Source organism: Leucoraja erinacea, chromosome 10, assembly GCF_028641065.1.
Source record: "Leucoraja erinacea ecotype New England chromosome 10, Leri_hhj_1, whole genome shotgun sequence".
NCBI classification, from domain to species: Eukaryota; Metazoa; Chordata; class Chondrichthyes; order Rajiformes; family Rajidae; genus Leucoraja; species Leucoraja erinaceus.
In genome coordinates this window covers 20,554,974-20,577,312 of record NC_073386.1, presented here as the reverse complement: position 1 = coordinate 20,577,312, position 22,339 = coordinate 20,554,974, and the positions used below count along the sequence as shown (strand labels likewise).

Below are 22,339 nucleotides of genomic sequence, written 5' to 3'. Positions count from 1 at the left end.
ATTATGCTGAAAAATATCAGCATTTTTGTGTGGAGAAACAAGCCAGAAGAATATCTACAATAGCAAAAGCATTGAAGATGCTGTAAAAACAACGAACCAGAAATGTTTAAAAAAAATGTGAAGATGAATAGAGAAAGCCTGTTTCCTTTGTTTGGAAGAGATTGGAGAGGGGCTAACAATTTAAAATTGTTTACTGAGACCGAGAAACATGGTTAGGCTTTACAGAAGGAATTGTTGAAAGTATAGAATATTTTTCAGAGAGATCTGATAGGTCAGACATAAATGAATCAAAGACCTTTTAAGAATGAATATTTGAAGCAGAGAAGAATGCAAGGCAATGGAGAGAGTAACTTACTAGAATTGCTCCAGTAAGGCACCAGGTAGAAACAGTTGACCAAATGATGCCTTCCCATTTTGTAAGCTATAGTTCTATAGCTTCAGCAGTGAGGATAGAAATGAATGTTAATGAATTACAATTAATGCAGCACTTCATGAATGGCTGTGATTGTTGCACGCACTTTTTACATCCCTATACATAATTATTTACATAATCCCTATACATAATTATTTACTACATTAAAATTAATCGGTAAATTTGGTTGTTGAGCATAACTAAATTAAGATGAAATCTGAGCTGTATGTAGTTTCCCTCAATTTCTTCTAACAGCATTCTTCAAAATTAGTAAGTTTATTTTTTATTTTGTTCAGGACTCCTACTCGATGCCCCTTACATCAATCCAGTGTTGGCACGTTCATTGTGAGGAATGCTGGCTCAGAACATTGGTAAGAATCTCCTTCCATTTCTGTAAGTTCTTTCTCCCTATCCGTCATCCTGCCCTTGTGCCTTCAGGGAAGAGTGTTATAATCTGTTCAAACATTGGAGTACAGAAGGAAGCAATTAATAAGAAAATGCTCATCTGTTTCGCAGCCAGCATTTTCCAATACACAATTTATTATATAAACACTTTCACAATGTCCTTTAAAATTTGCTTGCTGTGGCGGCTTGTTACTAATGTTACCATTAAACCATACCCTGAAGACAGTAATAAAGTTGGAATGCTGGGCCCTTGCATCTTTAATCAAAGTGAATGCATGTAATCTTGTTACTTCTGTCTTTTTTTATGAAACTGGGCAGTGCATGGCAACTGTGTGTGTTTGTGTGTGTGTGTGTGTGTGCATGAGACTATGTAATACTCACTGATTATTCTCATTAACCTGGTTCTATTTAAACTAAATCTTCCTTAATAAGGAAAAGAAAGGAACATTTTAATGATTATGTTGCGTAGATCAAATATAAAACACATAAAACACTCAATGTTATAACCACAATTAGTGTTCTAAACATTTGAAAGAATGGGGTGTTTTTGCACGGCTTTGTATTTAAAAAAAAAAAAAAAAATCAATAAACTAAGCCATATATTTACTGCTACCAGGGTTGAGGTAAGTTCATTACAATAATTAACATACTCCCTCAGATTTTGATTAAACATTTCTTAACTTATAATTATTTTTAATAGCTTGAAGTTCCTTTGTTCATCCAACTCCCTGCAAAATTGTAGACATGGGGTAGTGTGAAGTCGCTTGGCAATGAGTAATGCTTTTGCATTAAGTTCTCAATTATAGTGTGCTGGATTTGATTAGTGTTACATTGATCAACGTTCACATTTTTTTTTACGTTCTACCAGTTCTCACCATTAGCTTAGAAGCTGAAAGATTTAGTTTACACTGACATTTGTGGTTAATGGGCAGCACCTCACTTGAATCTTCTGGGCAACAGGAGATATTAATAGACAGTGTAAGAGTCATGCAGTCATTCTTTGGACTTGGGATACATTGACTGCTAGACCTCATGCTAAAGTAATGTGTGTTCAATATCAGGTGTTCTTTACATGAATTCCAACAGTTCTGCCTCCCATTACAGATTGCCTGGCTGAACAGATACAGACAGTGGAATAGTAGACGGGGACAATGTGACACTACAGCTGTTCCATGCAGTACAATGGTGTGGAAACAGATTGATTTGGTATTGTGTACATGTGCCAAAAATGAAGATATTGATCTTTTAATACTCTTTCTCCACAATGGGCATTTTTTCAGAAATCAGCCAGAAATGGACATTGATCCAAAATTGAAGATATTCCAAGGAATGTCTAAAAAATTGGTAAAATAGATGGAATTTAAGAAGTTATAGTGTATGGGTAAAAACCTGGCCATCAGTGGAAAGAAGTTTAATGGACGTGCTGAAAGTTGGAGGAATAGAGGGTTGCATGAGTTTTGCACTAGATTGAAGAAAACGTCAGTGACAAGGGAAGGAAATTAAAAATCAGGATGAAATATATAGAGTGATTGTCAGTGAAAGAGGCATGGTTATTAATTAGATGTGCAGTATAATGAATTGACTGCTGCATCGCATGCTAAAGGTGGATTTTGGGATATGTTCCCAGAATATTGAATGAGATGGAGGGCAAATGATTTGGAAGGACACGGTAGCAGAACCTGGTTTGAAGATTTGACGTTTAGCCAGTAGAGAACCTGACTTCAAGCAAGCCTTCATCACAGAAGTAGTGAATGCTCATTTTCAAGGTTTAATGTACGTTGATTGCTTCGGGGAAGCATCTTTATTATTCTGATATATTGTGGAAAGTAATAATGTTTATAAATTATGATAAATTCACTCTTTTACAGTGAATACAGCATTCATATATCTGGTCATGTTAAATAAAACATCAGTTGGTTTATAGCCTCAATCTCGGCCTGGCAGACTAAAAGTTCAATCTTTTTCTGTCCCCTTTTGCGCGTTTGTAATCAATCTAACATAGACAAAGAGAATCATACCGTGATGTGTGAAACAAGCTAGTTCAGTGACAGTACTCTTTGTTCAACTTTTAGATCTCGCTATCATTTATTTATCTGTGTATTGTACACTTTTGTTCTTGAAGGCCAGGAGCCATGAGTAGCCAGTTGTCCAATGATTCAAAGGCCTTATCTGCTATGACATGATTTTATTTCCTTAAAGCAACTATAACAATGGAGAGTTCGAGCAATCTGAAGAGTTGTGTAAGATTTAGGACAGAGGGTTTACCTCAAAACTGAAATCATTAGTCCTAGATGTGTTGCAAATCAAAGATATGCATTTACTTGATCAATGTCATTCACTTGATGTGACTTGTTGATTTTAACCCACTTTGAAACCTAATCATAATCTGTTATCTGCGAAAACGTATCCATTATTATTTCATTGTGGGCTAAACATGAATAAAGATATTTTGGATGGTGATTCTTTCTATACAAGATTTTTAATGTTATATTCCTCAACAGATTAATGGCAGGGAGGTAGTGGAAATGTTTTTCTTATCCTTACTTTCCTTGTGAAACCACAAATAAGCTTAAGTATGTATTGTGGGATTAAGTTTTTGATCAATATACAAAAGTGCGAGTCACACTGGCAAGCAGATTGACACAAAAGCCGGTACTTCAAAGTATTTTCAGGTTGTTGGTCCTTTGTGCTGTGAAAGATAGAGGTGACCAGCTCATCAAAGAATCATTGTAATATTCACGGGCATTTATGCAGCAACGTAGTGCATGACTTAAAACAAAGCAACAAATAATACCCAGTCTAGTGATGCCTTAACTGCAAATGCTAATTTAAGACAATTAAATTCCAGTAGTCACAACTGGTCTTCAGTTAAATGATGATGATACTGGATCAATTCAGCAGGTTAGACAGCATTTGTGGAAGCAGACATAGTTAACATTGCAGGTCCTAGATTATTTGTCAGATAACAACATATTTAATTAACCCTGAGGACGCAAATCTCTATAATTTAACAAAAGGGTGACGTGTAGTGTTGGGTTGTAAATGTATTGAGCTGACTTGTACTGGCACTGTCTGGATCACCAGAAGTGTAAAAGATCTGTTAACTCATGGGATGAAAGATCCCACCGGGACACCAAAGAAATTACCATTCTAGTGAGGGACTGACAGCATCAACATCCATTGAACAAGGAGGTCAGTGGATCAGTTGGAGGCATGTGCCTTTGTTGAATTTCTAACCTGACATAAAGCACCGCTAAGTCCCACAGCAAGCTGGATAATGCATTAGAAGCAGTCCTTGGCAACACATCCCTGATGAATTAAGCATCATTGAATGTTTCTGAGTGTTGACTTTCAAACTCTGGTGGATCCAGAAGTTAAGCAGAAACGTCTGCACTTTAATAAGTATGGTTTGAAAGGTTTTCAAGATTTCAAGGTCAGTTTATTGTCACGTGTACCAGTTAAGGTACAGTGAAATTCGAGTTACCATACAGCCATACTAAGTGAAAAGCAACAAGACACACAACCCCATAAAAGTTAACACAGTGGATTTCACATTCCTCACTGTGATGGAAGGCAATAAAGTTCAATCTTCTTCCTCTTGTTCGCCAGCGGTCAGGGCAACCGGCGATTGAAGCCCTTGTCAGGGTGATCTAAACTCCTGCGTCGGGGCGGTTAAAACTCTCCATGGCATGGAGCTCCCGAATCGGCCTCTTCTTACCAGAGACCGCGGGCTTCACGATGTTAAAGTCCACAGGCCCCGCTGTTGGAGCTTCGATCCCCTGCAAAGGATCGCAAGCTCCGCGATGTTAAAGTCCCACAGACTCCCGCGGCTTGGAGTGCTGGGTCGGTCTCCAGGAAAAGTCGCCAACTCCACGATGTTAAGCCGCAGTGGGGACGGAGATATGATACGGGAAATAATCGCATCTACGTTGAGGTAAGAGATTGGGGAAAAAAAAGTTTCTCCCAACTCCCTCTCCCCACCCCCACATAAAACAAACCAAGGAACACTGAAACATACTTTTAACACTTACTAAAAATAACAAACAAGAAGAAAGGACATATAGACTGTTGGCGAGGCAGCGACGCGGATTACCCCAAGTTAACCAGAAAGGAGATGAGCGTATTTAATCTTCAGTAATTTAAAATCTGATTACTCTCTGATACATTGGGAAAATAATTTAAAAGGCTGTTTCTTTTGGTGGATGAAACCATTTTTGGCTCTATTATTAAAAGCACATTTGACCATTATAAAACATGAAATCTGTGCATTTCTCAAATCCTCCTGACGCATCATTGCATCCGTCATAAGGGTAGGAGGCTGTAGAGCTTTGGCAGTCTGGGGGCAGCGTGAATTGCAATATTCATCTTGAAGTTTAAAGTCAAGTGCCACAATGCAAGTTTGCTAATTAACAAGTGCCTTGCCCATGCCCTTGGTAAGTGCTTTGACTAGAAGCATATCTGCCATAAGATGCATGTAACTTTCTTTACAAGCCTGCACATTGCCTTCCTCCCTAAGGCAATGCTTTATTTTTTCATTATATTTCACACCTTGATTCTGGATTTTGTGTGCAGATCAGAGGAAGTTCGTTTGTTCTAAAACGCAAGCTAAACTTATTTGGGTGTATTTTTGAAGAATTTACGGAATTGGAAAGAGAAACAGTGTAGGTGTGTGATTATGGCTGGTCCTTGTCCTCAATTCTAAATTACTATCTGATGAAGTTCACTTCATCTTACGTAACTATTCAGTCCCTTATTCTCATTTCTCTAAGCAGAGAAACTAACCTCCCAGAAGCTATTATATCAACCTCTTTCACAGTCTTTCACGTTTCAATTAGATCAGCATATAGTAGACACTCATCAATACTATTAGCTTCAGTAACATCACAAACTCTACTGTTTGTCACCAGCTTCCACCATCGTCCTGGTAAGCTGAATGAAACCATTTGTAGCCTTGGTATGTTTGAGCTGAGATGAGATTCAGATAGTATTTCTATGCCCACACAAAGTTTCTTTCCCAGTGTCAAGTTCCAGTGACCTTTCACTTTGCTGATTGCTGACCTGGTTAAGTGAAACGTAGTTTTTTTAAATTCTAACATTTACTTTCAAATTAGCTGCTTGTTCTCTCCCATCCTCAGCTGTAAGCTCTTCCAACACTACAAACCTTTTGGACATTTACACCTCACTAAAATTGTATTCTTGACCAGCCTTGAGGCTCCATCTGTAACAGCCAAGATCCTAAATACTGGAACTTTTTAACCTCTCTTTCCAACTTTATGAATCTTCTTAAAACTTTGATGGAGCAATTGGCCATCCACCTTAATGGCTCTTTAAAAATAGATCAACATCAGTTTTTGTTTGCAAACCCTTTTGATCTTGCAATATCCTGTGATGGTGGTTGCCAGCTAGTCAGGAATTTGCAGTTCACAGTGATCAAGACAGTCTCATCTGAAATAGGTGTCGGTGATAATATTGGATTTCTATATCGGAGGACAATTCATTATTGAGTTTACCCGATTTGAAAAGTAGCACTCTTTCCTGTAGTTAAAAATGTTAAAGGAAATCTATCAGCTTTCAGATATACCCTATTATTGAATTTATCTTGGCTGTTAGTAAAACTTGATTTGTGTCTTGTGGAAAGTGTGTGCAAAAAGTAAGCATGCTTGCTCTGCAGGAGAAGTTGTATTTTGCCAACTTGTGATTTATTAGAAAATGAATAGCCAGGTTTTCCCCAGTGAGCCCTTCTGTATTGCTTGTAGGAAGTCCAGCGAGTGGCTAATCTGCTTCACTGCAATAACTCGTTTAACCTTGCTGTGTACAGAGTAACAAGACAGTAATAGTTTAAATTACAAATGGTAGAACTGAAGCCACACAGCTCGAAGCTACGCTGTTCTGGCCATATACATTCTGTTTATTCTGAAATGGACACTTCGAGTCTAATAGAATTTGAAATGAATGAGTATATTCATTTCTTCAAAATATTTTTGAGGCCGCACAGGCATTTTTCTCAAAATGTTTTGACCAAGATATTTTTCTCTTTGATTTATCTTGTCATACCATGCTTTTGGGATTAATAAATATCTGTTCCTAAGCCGTTATCAATACAAATCTTGATTTAATTATTCCGAGGCATGAAACAGAAACATTTATTCATTTCAGAGGAAGTGGCTTAACCCCGCTGCACAGGGACTCAAAAATTCAATGCTGTTTACTTATTGCAAATTTCTGTTTCCTTTCTTGCTATTTGTGCAATTGATGTTTGATAGGCCAAAATGTACCAATGTCTTTCCTGCAAGGTGATATTTTGCCTCTGTTATTTAATTGAGGTGAATAGTTTGGAATGGCTGGGCAGGAAAAGCCAGGAAGCTGCTGCAGACCCCGGTTCAAGATTTATATTATATCCTCCATTGATCTTGTGATTTAATATCAAACCCCTGTTGTGAATGTTAGAACAGTCCATGCAAATTTATGTTGACACACAGAAAAATCTTAAATTAGTTCATTTCTTGTAGGAGCATTCTAACTAAGAGTGCTCTCACTATCAAGACCGTTGAGAGCAAACAAGATTAACAAGCCTGGTTGTCAAGTGAACTCAAATCTTTTCGGTTATTTTACTGATTACTTTGTTAATATTGATTTTTGGCATTGCAGTTAGTGGCTATTGTTCTTGCATTATCTCCCTTTCGCACTTTAGCTTCTGATAGTAGTTAGAGGTAACCACTCATTCTAATGACTATTCACACCTTTTTGCTGTCACTTTCTTTGATAGATGAGCTAATGGTGGTAGATCATTTACTTGCTTTTTCAGACTCACTTGTCATCATTGTGAGAAGAAGCAAGGGCTGTGTGGGTCATTGAATTCCTCTTGACTACTAATAATTACTTGGAGTATAATATTTGGAGCTGTGTATATAGTGTTAACCCCATCGGGATCTGTTACAGGATGACATAAATCTTCAACAAAGGTACTAATAGCTGCAGATTTTGGATTTAAAGACAATATAAATTGTTTTGATTTAAAAAAACACAAGTCTTGTATAACACAAATTGCTGGAGTAACTCAGCGGGTCAGGTAGCATCCCTGGAGAACATTTGATAGGTAGCATTTTGGGTCGGGACACTTCTTTGCCAATTTAGTCTCAGTGCACCATTGGATCATTGGGGTATCTGGGTCTCTTCTGGACAGAGGTGATGGTAACAAGAGGGACAGGTTGCACCTAAACTGAAAGGGGACAAATATCTCGGCCCAAATGCTACAGGGAGCGGTGGGGGTGGGTGGAAGGGAGGGTGGGGGGTTTAAAGTACATTATCAAGGGGATGGCATCCAAAGCAGCAGGGTTGCAGGTTAAAGGCTAGAAGTCGATACAGAAGTCAACAACAGCCGGTTCAGTAGATACGACGGGCAGGAACATGGCAGTGAGTGAGGAAAGTCGATTGGATTAAATTACCATACTTTTTTTTCAGGTAAGGCAGATGAACTCAAGGCATGGGGCATCATAGCCATAACAGAAACCTGGCTACAGAAGGGACAGGACCAGTAGTTTAATGTTCCAGGGTACAGGTGCTACAGGTGAGATAGAGTTGGGAGTCAAAGAGGAGGGGAGTTATTTTACTGATTAAGGAAATCCGCACAGCATTATTCTGAGATGCCAATAATGAGGGATCATCCAGAAAGGCTGTATTGGTGGAGTTGAGAAATTGAATGGGGGTGATCACCTTGTTATGATTGAACCTCAAAATATCAACAGGAATTAGAGGAACAATTGCTGACAGCTGTACGAATAATACGGTTGGCATAGTAGGGGATTTTAATTTCCCTAATATAAACCGGGACTGCCATCGTGTCAAAAGCGTTGATGGTGCGGAACTTGCCAAGTGTGTTGAGGGTTTCTTCAGGCAATATATAGGTGTCCCTACAAAGCAAAGGGCAAAGGTTGACCAACTCATAGGAAATAGGACAGGGCAGGTGGTTGAGGTGTCAGTGGGCGAGCACTTTGGGACCGGCGATCACAATTGTATTATATTTTTCCTCTCTTTTTACCATGGAGAAAGACATGGAGACAAGGGAATTAGGGAAAGTTAATGGTGATGTCTTGAGGACAGAATGTAGAGGATGCAGATGTCGAGGAATTGCTAAAGTCTGAAGTAAAGGTAGAAAATCCTGAAAATATTCAGCAGGTTCAGCAACATCAGTGGAAATAAAACAAGGTGTTTTTTTTTAACCCGAATCGTTAATACTTTTTTTTTTGCCTGACCTCCTGAATGTTTCCAGCATGTTCTCTTCTTAAACCTAAGTTTTGTTTGTCAAACCTGTATGTTTATCTTCTGAGCTTTGTTAATCAATGCTTTCTATTTTAATATTTACTTGTCTCACATCTTTTAAAAAAAAGAATAGTGATCATCATATCGTAAGTTGCAGTGTGCAAATATGAATCCACATCCATGTGCAAATAGGAATGCAATACCATGAAGATTATAGAGACTGCAGATGCTGGAATCTGGAACAAACAACATGCTGGAGAAATTCAGCATGTTAACCAGCAGCTGTGGATGGAATGGTTGTTTGTCATATATTTACAGGTTCACAACCCAATTCTGTTTGCAGCACTTTAGGAAGAACATGTAGGTTCTAGTGAGGCGGTGGAATAGTACTTGTAAAATGATTCCTGGGATTAAAGATTTTGGTTACGGACAAGACTGGAAATCTTCAAGTTGTTCTCTTTGGATCAAAAAGGTTGAGAGACGATTAGATTGTAAGAGCATCATGGTGTAAGATGAGGTAGATCGGCCATGATCACATTGAATGGCCCGCTGGCTCGAAGGGCCGAATGGCCTATTCCTGCACCTATTGTCTATAACAATTTGCCACAAATGTTAATGCTAGGGCCACGTCACACGGACCATCTGTGGGGAGGGAAGAGCAATTGCTGATATTTTGAGTTTCGTAATGGGAAACGTGACCACTCCTATTCTTCCACAGATGCCGCCTGACCTGCTGAGTTTCTCCAGTAAATTGTTTTCTTTACTCTAGAATCCAACATCTGTAGGCTCTTGTATCTCCATTCAGATAGCAGACAGCTTTAACATTTTCTCTCTTCTATAAATGATTAGACAATGTGTTTGTCAAATAAATAATAGGTGTAAGGTTTGTTTAATTAAAAATGGATCCATGGGTAACTGAGTGGATTTTCTGATTTTGTATAAAAATGCGATAAAATTCAGTTTTGGGTAATCCTGATGCTTACTATACATTGTTAATGCATTGAAATTTTAATAGTTTATGAAAATTTATATGCCATTCACTGTAAGCATTCACAATAAGTATTCACTCTGAGCATGCAAGCACCATCCTCATGCAAGCAGTGTTAACAATATCACTATATTTGATAATGTGAGTATATAGAGAGTAAAGCGTGATTTATCTGATGATATGCCTGATTATGGGGCTGTCCCACTGCGGCAACCTAATCCGTGAGTTCTGGCGAGTTTGCCCTCGACTCATTCACAGCATGGTCGACACGAGGTCCTAGGAGGTCTTTGTAACTCTCCTTCATGCTCGAGAGTAGTCCCCGCGTACTCGAGGCCTCAGCTAGGTTGTGGCGTATTTTTCAACATGTTGAAAAATACCCACGAGTAAAAAAAGGTTGCCATGGAAAAAATCTATACTTTCTTTTACACGTAGGTTTAGTTGAAATAAGTCGTAGTGCTTCGGCATGTTATTCGTAGGTAATAGAGGGTAGTCGAAGGTAGTCGTAGATAGTCTTCAGCATAGTCGAAGGGAGATCGAAGGAGATTGAAGGAGGTCGTCTTCACTCTCCACTATTCGATGTCCAATTTTCCCAAAGCTAGTCGAAGCTAGTCTTCTACATAGTCGAATGAGGTCTTCAGCATGTCATTTTTTCAAACTCTCCTAAACTCTTCTAAACTCGCCAATTAGGTTGCCACAGTGGGACAGCCCCTTTATGGTAGATTTGTGCTCTGCCTTTTGTATTTCTTCATTCTAAAATTATTTTGAGATGTTATTTTTCGGCAATAAATCCTTTTTAGCATCCTTTTTAAATTATCACCAACAATCCAACCGGTCGTGTACAGGATTCCATTTTTAAGCTGGCAATAAACAGTTTGATCTATTTGTGTAAACAATATAAATAATTAAATGTGATCACTGTAGCCTTTCTTTGTAGGTTTTAAAATAGATTTACTCCATTTTGTGCTCTCACTGGAGCTTTATATTAAATGCAGTTCATGATGACACAAAATAATTCACATACAGCTTATTTAATGACATTTTGGACCAGTGTTCTCTTCACAGCAGGTGCTGGCAGAAATGAGATAAGTTATAAGTTGTTTTGCATCTGAAGCAATGAAGAATGGTCTGAGAAATTACTTCTCAGCCAAAAGTTACGTCATTTTGAATCAAAAATAACTTATAGGCATTCTATCTATTGAAGATAATTCTGTAAAATTGGAATGTTATTGCAGTCAGCAGACCTCTGACTGCAATAACACTAACTCTGCGCGAACCAGTGATCACACCGTACACTAACCTACACACACTAAGGACAATTTTACCATTTACCAAAGCCAATTAACCTACAAACCTCTACATCTTTGAAGTGTGCGTGGAAACTGGAGTACTCGGAGAAAACCCACGCAGTCACAGGGAGAACATACAAACTCTGTACAGATAACACCCATCGTCAGGGTCAAACCTGGGTCTCTGGCACAGTAAAGCAGCAATTCTACCATTGTGCCACTGTGCCGCCTCTAAAACATCACACTTCAACTGGTAGAAAGTAGTATATATACAAAGGACCATCTAACTGCTCCCTTCCTCTTTTGTATATTTAAATGTGTTCTGGTAAGGAGTTCTAACTTAAGAATTGCTATAAAACTGATTAATTTATCTCTTACATTGAAACATAGAAAATAGGTGCAGGAGGAGGCCATTCGGCCCTTCGAGCCAGCACCGCCATTCCTTGAGATCATGGCTGACCATCCCCAATCAATAACCCGTGCCTGCCTTCTCCCCATATCCCTTGATTCCACTAGCCCCTAGAGCTCTATCTAACTCGCTCTTAAATCCATTCAGTTATTTTTCCTCCACTGCCCTCTGGCAGGGAATTCCACAAATTCACAACTCTCTGGGTGAAAACGTTTTTTCTCACCTCAGTCTTAAATGGCCTCTCCTTTATTTTAAGACTGTGGCCCCTGATTCTGGACTCGCCCAACATTGGGAACATTTTTCCTGCATCTAGCTTGTCCAGTCCTTTTATACTTTTATATGTTTCTATAAGATTCCCCCCCTTATCCTTCTAAACGCCAGTGAATACAAGCCTAGTCTTTTCAATCTTTCCTCATATGACAGTCCCGCCATCCCAGGGATCAATCTCGTGAACCTACGCTGCACTGCCTCAATCATAAGGATGTCCTTCCTCAACTTAGGAGACTAAAACTGTACACAATACTCCAATGTAGTCTTACCAGAGTCCTATACAACTGCAGAAGAACCTGTTTACTCCTATACTGAAATCCTCTTGTTATGAAGGTCAACATTCCATTAGCTTTCTTCACTGCCTCCTGTACCTGCACGCCAACTTTCAGTGACTGGTGTACAAGGACACCCAGGTCTCGCTGCACCTCCCCCTTACCTAACTTAACCCCATTGAGGTAATAATCTGCCCCCTTGTTTTTGCTGCTAAAGTGGATAACCTCACATTTATCTATATTATCTTCTGGCAACTTTAGTTTAGTTTACTGCAGTTTATTGTCATGTGCACCGAGGTACAGTGATAAGCTTTTGTTGCGTGCTATCCAGTCAGCCAAAAGACAACATGTGATTACAATCGAGCCATTTACAGTGTACATGATAAGGGAATAACGTTTAGTATAAGGTAAAGCCAGCAAAGTCCGATCAAGGATAGTCCGAGGGTCATGGAGAGGTAGCTAGTAGTTCAGCACTGCTCACTGGTTGTGGTCCATAGCGAGAAAAAGAGGAGTGGCCAGGGTGAGTCTTGTCCTTGATTATTCTGCTGGCCTTGCTGAGGCAGCGTGAGGTGTAGATGGAGTCAATAGAAGGGAGGTTGTTTTGTGTGATGGTCTGGGCTGCATCTACAATTCGCTGCAATTTCTTGCGATCTTGGATGGAGCTGTTCCCAAATCAAGCTGCGATGCATCCTGATAAAATGTTTTCCATGGTGCATCCATAGATGTTGGTGAGATTTGTAGGGGACAGGCCGAACTTCCTAAGCTTTCCAAGGGAGTAGAGGTGTTGTTGTGCTTTCTTGGTTGTTTCTTCAATATGCGTGGTCCAGGAGATGTTGTTGGTGATATTGACTCCTAAGAATTTGAAGTTTTCAACTATCTCTACTTTGGCACTGTCAATGCAGACTTGGGTATGTGTACAGCTTCACATCCTGTAGTCCAGGGATCGGCAACCTTGTTCTGCACAGGGGGCGGACGCATGTCTGTGAGTGGATGGCTGGCCACATCTATCACGTGTACACATGGATCCCGCCCCCATCCCGCCCCGGATGGCAGGCATCAACACACGTGCTCACATAGATCCCGCCCTTTCGAGGACGCACTGGACCCTCGTTACTAGGTACAGGCGCTCACGAACATGGCGTACCTACGGACCATTGCCTTGGCTCTGACCTGAAGGTGGTGGCTCAAATACACTCGCTCGTCCCCGGCCTATTGACAGCCCCGATCCTGACAGCGAAGCTCAGACACAGAAGGTGCGCGGCCGTGCCGGCAGCTTTGCGCAGGATGCGGCACAGCCAGTGCTTGGCAGTTCGGCTGCCGGCTCTGCCATTGCGTCCACCAGCGCAGGCCTCCTTGCGTCACTGCGCCTGGGCACCGTGGCCTCTGGGCCCGGGAGGTACCGGAGATGACGGAAGTGCGGGCTGGATAAATACGGGGGGGGGGGGGGGGGGGGGGGGGGAAAGACGCCTGCGGGCCGGTTGATTTCGGGTTACGAGCCACATTCGGCCCGGGGGCCATAGGTTACCGACCCCTGCAGTAGTTGATCACTAGCTCCTTAGTCTTGCTAATATTGAGATAAGCTTTGTTGTCTCGACACCAGGTCACGAGGTTCTCGATCTCATTCCTATATTCTGTGTCATCATTATTATATAAGTTGCCAGTGTGAAACCTATGCATTTTCAGCCAATTTCAGTGAAAACAGTGAGGGGCATCTGTTTAGGCTGAACTGGCATGAAAACCAAAACTAATCTTAAAATACGTTGTTGCCTTTTGAAGTTATCACAATGTCAAACTGTGTCACTCAGTCATATACATTGAAGAAGCGCTATGTGCTGAAGAGTGATCAGACGAAGAACTTTTTAATGTAGGCGAAAACTAGGAAATTAAAAAAAAGAGAAAATATTTTCAGGAAGCCCATTTTCTAAATTGTTGTAATGTGGCAAAAGGTTTGAAATTATGGTACTTTTCCCTCTTATTCTGTCAATAAATATTTACAGATATTAAAACAGGGATGTAAAAAATCTCAGAATTACTTCTAATAGCTAAATGTCCAAATTAATATGGGAAGGAAGAGTTATAGGAAATTATTATTATCGAACATTTGTATGTTTAATTTTAATTTTTTTCTTTGTTTATTGTAGGGTGCCAAAAAGCTCTGCCCTCAGTGCAACACCATCACATCTCCTGGAGATCTCAGGCGCGTGTATTTGTGAAGGAGTGGGACGCGAATGAAAGACCACACTTATCCTGAGGTCTAGTTAGACACAGTGCCTCACAGCAGGAAGAGGACCGCAGACAATTGTGGGGTAGCAACAAAAAAGTGAACAAATATTCCATTTTTGTTTTTCTCTTAAATGTTTGGAAGAAGAGAAGCAACCCATCCAGGAGGAAAACTTGGTAATCCTGTTAGTTGTATTAAAAAAAAAAAAAAAGGATCCCTAATACCCATCCGAGTTCTATCAGATGATTGATGCTCAGAACATACTCACAAGCCTCCTCCTTAATCCTGGTACTGGACGCTACGTCTACTTGAAGACATTCTGGGCTGTACATTGTGAATGGATCTGTACTGTGTTCTATTGTTGTGTTATAGTGACAAAAAAAACAAAAGATGAAGCACATGTAATATAAATTATGTATGTTTACACCATTGATTGTGTATAAATGGAATAGACTTATGAACAGTGCATACTAATAAGTCCTCAATCATTCTGAGAGAAAAAAAAGAGAAGTGATATGCATTAAACCTATAGTATTTTTACCCAGGCTGTCTTAAGATTTAAATATCTTGAGTTGATGGTTAAAAATGAATCTCGTTTAATGAATAATTTGTGGTGTATATTTCTCATTCAGAGTAAAGTACCAGCTTTGGTAATGGCTGTAATACTACCCATAACTTAAATGCTAAATGATGTGGACAAGTTGGCTTGTCTTAGTTGTAACAAATGGGCTGCTTGTACTAGGAGCCTGACCCGTTTTAAATATCAGGCAGCAGCAGCAGCAGCAGTCCACTGAGGGAGAACCAGGGTGAGCCCTGTGTTGCAGCCACGGTCTACTCCCTGAACTGTAAGCTGTGTTTGTTCTTGTGGACCAGCGTTGTGCTGTGTGTCTCAGTTGTACCAGAATATGTAACCAGTTATAATGTTTGTTATTCATGTGAAAATTCCTGGAATATACTCAAGAATTTGAAGGTAGATTTTGAAAGGGATGCAGAGCTTTTGTGATTCATGGTTGTCTGCAACAATTGGCAATACTGCCCCTCACAACAAATGTAACTGAATTGGCTTCATCCACTGTTTCTGAGAACCTTTCCGGTGTTACCAATTGTTAAAGTTTGTCATTATAAGTCACCCAGTTTTAGTGTTGTGTCTTGTTAATAAGGTGGTTAGACTTTGGTTCCTGATTCTCTTCTGTATCACATTTATGCTACATTCTGGGACGATCACGAAACCATGCAGCTCGCAAATACATATAAAATGCTTGGCTCCCAAGGAACAGATTATAAAACCAGTGGAAGAACTAAGGTCCACTCAATTCTTTACAAATTCACTTGTGGTCAATTACAACCCACAGGTCTAAAAATAAGCAAAATATTACCGAATTAATATAGAATTTGACCTTTGATGTAGAATCTCCTGGCCAGAGAGGCCTACATGATGAAATTTAAATGCAACCACCTTTTTTGAAGTTGGTTGGACATAGTTGCAATTCCTTACAAGTTTAGTTCCTTTCTTTCTCTTTAATGACCAGTTGCTGTTTTTATGTATCCAGACATCCCATGAGCGCTGGATTTTTTTTTCAAACAACTGTTGCCACACAGTTCATGTAATATGGGTTTAATGAACAAAGCTTGAAGTATCCATTAACACACTGGCATTTGCTAATAAAATATTCAGTCCTTGCAAAATAATTTGTGTTTGTCTGTGCCAGTGCAGAATCAAATTATTTAATAGTAAGGTATCTTCCAGTTTGCTCATTGTATGGTGTTTATTCCAAAGGATTTTTAAAGAAAATCATGTGGCCTATTTTACACGATCACCACACTGCAAATAGGTTTTAGACTATTATTTGACTAAAAATATTAACAGTTAAATTTGGATATTCTGTGGCATGTGACCATTTAAATTTGGATCTATCAAGCAAGATACAATTCTCTCTGATTAAATGTTGGGGTATAAAGTCAAATTAAGGCAGGTGTGCTGAGCTAGAAGCTACATCTGAAACTGTTAAAACTGATGCTAATGTACAGACATCTGACCAGATCCTCTCATTGACCACATATCAAGGCTTGCGAACTCAAATATTAAAGAAGGAGGAAATACAATCATTAAAATACGCATGAGGTGCCATTTTCTTATAAAACATACAGATCATTCTGGCTTTATTAATTTTCAGTGCATCCCCTTGTAACAGCCCAAAATAGTGTTCATTGTTGAGGTGGGGTGGGTGTAGCATAAGAGTCGAGGGATAACACTCCAGGGATATCAGTGTGGTTTGCACAGTTTACACAATCATTATCCTGTAAATGAGCTGAATTCACAGCAATGAATTGGCAGTATCATCAAGTAATACTAATTTGTTATTTTATTTAAGTTCCTGACAAGTGTTTGGGCCTTTAGCCTCATAACATTAGCTGTGTGCTTTTGATAAAATTGGAATGGTTCCTCATAATTTTCTTTCAGTCCATTTCTGGTTCTGCAAATGAAAACATTCCTGGAGAAAAACACTTCACATTAAGATATGCTGCTGTTCACATCCTCCGCTGAGTTTCTTTGGTGCAAAGTCTGGTCCTTATTTCCATGATCTGTAATCCACAGATCAAGTGAATGATTCACTAATGAGAAAAATGGCTGGGCGTTTCAATTTTTTTTTTCCAGTGTTATTTGGTAATTGAGTATATGGCCTCTTTATTTTTGTTTCTTTCATCTTTCTGCCCTGCACTATTTGTAACTATTTATGATGAGCTATGTGAAAAAAAACAGTGCAACTAATCCAAAGGTTTACCCTCTATCCCTGCTGAGAAGGAACATGCATGTTTTTCCTTCATTGCTTGCTCTAAGCAGTGCCAGTATGAAAGAAAGAACTAGCCAAGTATGGGAATTCATACTGGTCATCCAGTTTTCATTTAATCCTCTTTTAAGACAGATTTAATTGAAGTCATTCTTCTGACTTGGTATGGAACTTTATCTTGTTTTGCCAGTTTTTTAATTTGTGAAGAGTAGATTACAGTCGACAGGATGTAAATGGCCATAAAATTCTGTGGCGTTAGACAATAGGTGCAGGAATAGGCCATTCACCCCTTCGAGCCAGCATCGCCATTCAATGTGATCATGGCTGATCATCCACATGATTCTAGGTTCTAAAACATGTGTTGTGAGCATCTACAAAGTAACGTGATCATCTGATGTTCAGTAAATACAAAATGGTTCTTGTATTCAATCCTTAGAATTTATGCTTATTTTATTTTCTACACTGATTGAATTCCTCAATGCTAGCAAAGGTGGATATTGCATGAGAGGGGCCTACACACTAAGAAAAGATGCATCACTTTAGGTTATCTTGTTTCTTCCACTTTTTTTCTTTATTGAAACACTTTGCAGGTGTTTCCATCATTTTTGATGATGCATCTGACTTCATTGCATATGGTGCCACAGCTAACACAATCTCACAAAGTCCTCTGCTATTTAAGATAGAGATTTTCAAAATTGTAAGACCTTTGTGTAAGACTTCTAGTTCTAAACTGCAGATTTAAGAGCATAGCTGATTTCTGTTGTGTATCAAAAATCTTTTCTATCCAAGCATGCTGTGATATTTGTCGCATCTGTCAAATTGCTTTCCCCAGTGATCTGCAATCAGCAGTCACAAGACTTGATTCAAATGATCATGAAGAAGGATTTGACTGTATTAGTTCCTTATTAGCACCATAATTTTTGAAAAACTGCATAACTTTTCAATCTATTCATTGTCAGAACATGTAAAGAATCAACCCAAGCAAATTATTTTAAGAGATAGGTGCTCCTTGGAGCTGAAGTGGTAAACCTGATATGGAGTTAGATGTTTACTGGTCCCGATATTGATCCACTTTAATCTGTGCTTGCAGCTGTTTCTTCCCTTCTCATTAACAATCCTCCATCCCAACCAAATGAAAATGAACAATGTGAGAAAAGGTCAATCAGATTTTTGTGCCAATTGCACAATAATATAACTTTGAATAAAAATGCCAGTTTGTACGGATGCAGAATAAAACCAAATCCACACCACCAAGCTTACCGGTAGATCTCTATTACTTAGATGTACATGATGTTTATCAAAGGTAGATTAATGCAGGGCTTTGTTTCTTACGACCCATCTTTTGCAGTTCCTCTAACAGTGAAATAAACTGATGACATTGGGTGCAAAGACCACAGATTTTTCTGCAAAGTTGACTTAAGAACTCCTGTGTCCAGAATGAAGGTTAAAGTTTATAACAAAATAATTTTTATGTGGTGTGACATGCTTAGTGTGGATTGAGATGAGACATTTCTGCCACAATTTGATCATTACCCTTCTGTCCCAATATTTTTTTCTTAGGATCCTCTCAGCAACATCCCACAACAGATGAATAAACCTAATGTCCTTTCACTATAGTTTGGCTTGCTAACACAATTATTCATCCATTCAGAATAGGCATTTTTCCTGCCTTATTTCCCTTTTGTAACATCTCCCAGAAGGAAATCTCTATTTGGGAGGGGGTTTTGGGGGGAGGGGGCGTGGGGGGCTGAACGTTCAAATTGTGATTTCATAGATTTTCCTTGCGACTCGGAGGCCATTCATCCCGTTAAGTTTATGCCAGCTCTCAGAGCCAATCCATCAATCCCATTCTCCAACTTTCCTGCAACCCTGATTGCCACCCCTTGTTAATTCATTGATTCACCAATGCACCAACTATATATTTAAGTTGATTCCTATTTAATGTTGCAACTCTGCTTGAGTCCTAATTAAATGCCAGGTTTTTTTTTAGCCAGAGGTGGACTTCATGCAGCTGATACAGCAGCCTATTTAAGGATTCTGAAGATCTAACAATAGAAGTGAACTGTGGAATGAACAAAATAAGGCCAAAGATGTAACAAGTTAGAACGGCATTTTTATGAGTGCTTCCTTTCTTCCCACTTCCCCCACTGAACATTGAAATAGCAGGACTGCTTTGTGGGTAGAAAAGGATACTGTAAGGTCGAGTGATTTAACCACCTTCTGTCTGGTTTGCAAGTGTAAAATTGATGCATTCTGTGCTTGACGTTGGCATAGACCAAAAGCCTTTTATTGTAGAATTTGCGCTTTGTGTCTCCGTGTGAAGCCTGTACCTTAAAGTATTGGATTTCTGAGTCTTGCTGTTGAAATACTTGTAAAGAAAATAATAAATTTTTTGTAACTCACCATATATAAAAGAGTAACGAGAGATTCTTTGTATGCTGTAAATTCCAGAGCAAAATAAATGTGTTTACTATCAGCAGAAACAAGTAAATTTATATTTGGAGCGACTTCTCATTTAGAGCTAGTGTAAAACTAAGTACTCGCATGAGAATAATTTTAAAATAATTGAAAAGGCAACAAGTTATTGGACTCTTTTGAGACTGAGGCGTTTGCCAAATCAGTGCAAACCATGTATTTAACATTTTTAGGGTTTATTCCCACCATCAGGCATGTGGAAATTAGAAAACATAACTAAATTGCATTTAAATACAGTGCCTTTGTCAGAGTGAAATAACAATGCACTTCATTGGGCAGTAATTAGACAAAGGTTAACACTGTTGGAGGAAATCACTCCAAGATGATCATGAGCGCTTTGTCATATGGACTGAAACAGAACAATGACATTCTGAACAAAGAAAGAAAAAACAAACAAAAGGTAAAAAAAAATCCCCCCAAGTGAAGGAATGCAAATTCTGCTTTAAATCAAAGGTGGACACAAAATGCTGGAGTAACTCAGCGGGACAGACAGTATCTCGAGAGAGAGAATGGGTGACATATCCACGCTGATGTCAGTGGATTGGGCGGGACAAACATATAATGTAGTCAAAGACAGCTGGTGGGAGAACTGGGAAGGGGGAGGAGATAGAGGGCAAGCAAGGGCTATTTGAAGTTAGAGAAGTCAATGTTCAAACCACTGGGGTGTAAACTACCCAAGCGAAGTATGAGGTGCTGTTCCTCCAATTTGTGCTGGGCCTCACTCTGACAATGGAGGAGACCGAGGATAGGAAGGTCAGATTGGGAATGGGAGGGGGAGTTAAAGTGCTGAGCAACCGGGAGATCAGGTAGGTTAAGACAGACTGAGCGGAGGTGTTCAACGAAATGATTGCCGAGCTTGCGCTTGGTCTCGCCGATGTAGAGAAGTTGACACCTGGAAGATGAGGTTGGAGGAGGTGCAAGTGAATCTCTGCCTCACCTGGAAAGACTGTTTGGATCCTTGGATGGAGTCGAGGGGGGAGGTAATGGGACAGGTGTTGCATCTCCTGTGGTTGCAGGGGAAAGTACCTGGGGAGGGGGTGGTTTGGGTGGGAAGGGACGAGTTGACCATGGAGTTTTGGAGGGAACGGTCTCTGCGGAAAGCAGAAAGGGGTGGAGATGGGAAGATGTGGCCTGTAGTGGGATCCCATTGGAGGGGGCAAAAATGTTGGATTATATGCTGTATACGACGGTTGATGGGGTGGGTTAAGGACGAGGGGGACTCTGTCCTCGCTACGAATGGGGGAAAGGGGAGCAAGAGCGGAGCTGTGGGATATCAAGGAGACCCTAGTGAGAGCCTCATCTATAATGGAAGAGGGGAACCCTCTTCCTAAAGAATGAGGAAATCTCCGATGCCCTGGTATCGAACACTTCATCCTGTGCGCAGACGCTGCATAGACGGAGGAATTGGTAGTTGGGGTTCGAGTCTTCACAGGAAGCAAGGTGGGAAGAAGTGTAGTCTGGATAGCTATGAGAGTCAGTAGGTTTGTCGTAGATGTTGATCAATCGCCTGTGTCCTGTGATGGAGACGGTGAGATCTAGAAACGGTAGGGAAATGTCGTACATGGTCCAAGTGAATTTCAAAAGTTTCAAAGGCCTTTTATTGTCACATGTACCAATTAAGGTACAGTGATATGTAAATTACCATACGGCCATATGAATAACAGGCATCAAGACACACTAATACATAAAAGTCAACATAAACATCCACCACAACGGATTCCTCACATCCCTTGCTGTGAAGTCCAATCTTCTTCCACTTTAGTTATTTCTCCTGCCGTCGGGGCAGTCGAACCATCCGTTGGGGCAATCAAAGCTCCCGCAGCCGGCGGTTGAAGCTCCCGCGTCGGGGCGGCGTCGTCGAAACTCCCGGGGCTTGGAGTTCCCGATGATGTTCCCTGAACGGAGCTTACGGGCTCCGTGATGTTAAGTCCGCTAGTACCCACGGTTGGAGCTCCGAAGTTGATCCCTGGCAAAGGGATCGCGGACTCCGTGATGTTAAAGTCCCTTACGCTCCCGAAGCTCTCAAAAGTCAGTCTCTAGCAGAGACCACCAACTCCTCGATGTTAGGCCGCAGTGCGGACGGAGATATGATAAGGAGAAAAATCACATCTCCGTTGAGATAAGTGATTAGAAAAGGTTTCCCTCAAACTCCCCCCACATAAAACAAGCTAAAGACCACTAAAAACATTCATTTAAAACATACTATTTAAACACAAAGAAGGAAAGGACAGGCGAGGTGAGGCGTGAGTGATATGTTGAACAATTACTGTTCCCGGCGTACACTGGCCCTATCCCCGAACTCTACCTCCGCTACATTGACAACTGCATTGGTGCTACCTCCTGCACCCACGCAGAAGTCACTGACTGACTTCAACTTCACTACCAATTTCCATCCTGCATTCAAATTCACTTGGACCATATCTGACATCTCCCAACTGTTTGTAGATCTCACCGTCTTCACCACAGGAAACAGATGATTGACCGACATCTACTACAAACCTACTGACTCCCATAGCTATCTTACACTTCTTACAACCCTGCTTTCTGTAAAAA

At 40.1% G+C, this 22,339-nt stretch overlaps 1 protein-coding gene across 7 annotated transcripts in view; it reads left to right on the top strand.

The window, feature by feature from the left end:
• rnf220a (ring finger protein 220a) overlaps window positions 1-19,713 on the top strand; it is a 419,208-nt gene extending 399,495 nt beyond the window's left edge. For 4 of the 7 annotated variants that reach the window (XM_055641650.1, XM_055641651.1, XM_055641652.1 and 1 more), the window contains 3 exons: window positions 709-783; window positions 1,922-2,002; window positions 14,443-19,713. In XM_055641650.1, the coding sequence (XP_055497625.1) occupies window positions 709-783; window positions 1,922-2,002; window positions 14,443-14,514 (228 nt within the window). In that variant the 3' untranslated portion in view covers window positions 14,515-19,713. The remainder of the gene's footprint in view (window positions 1-708; window positions 784-1,921; window positions 2,003-14,442) is intronic. The other 3 variants (XM_055641655.1, XM_055641653.1, XM_055641654.1) reach the window with 2 other exon arrangements.
• The last annotated feature ends 2,626 nt before the right edge of the window (window positions 19,714-22,339 follow it).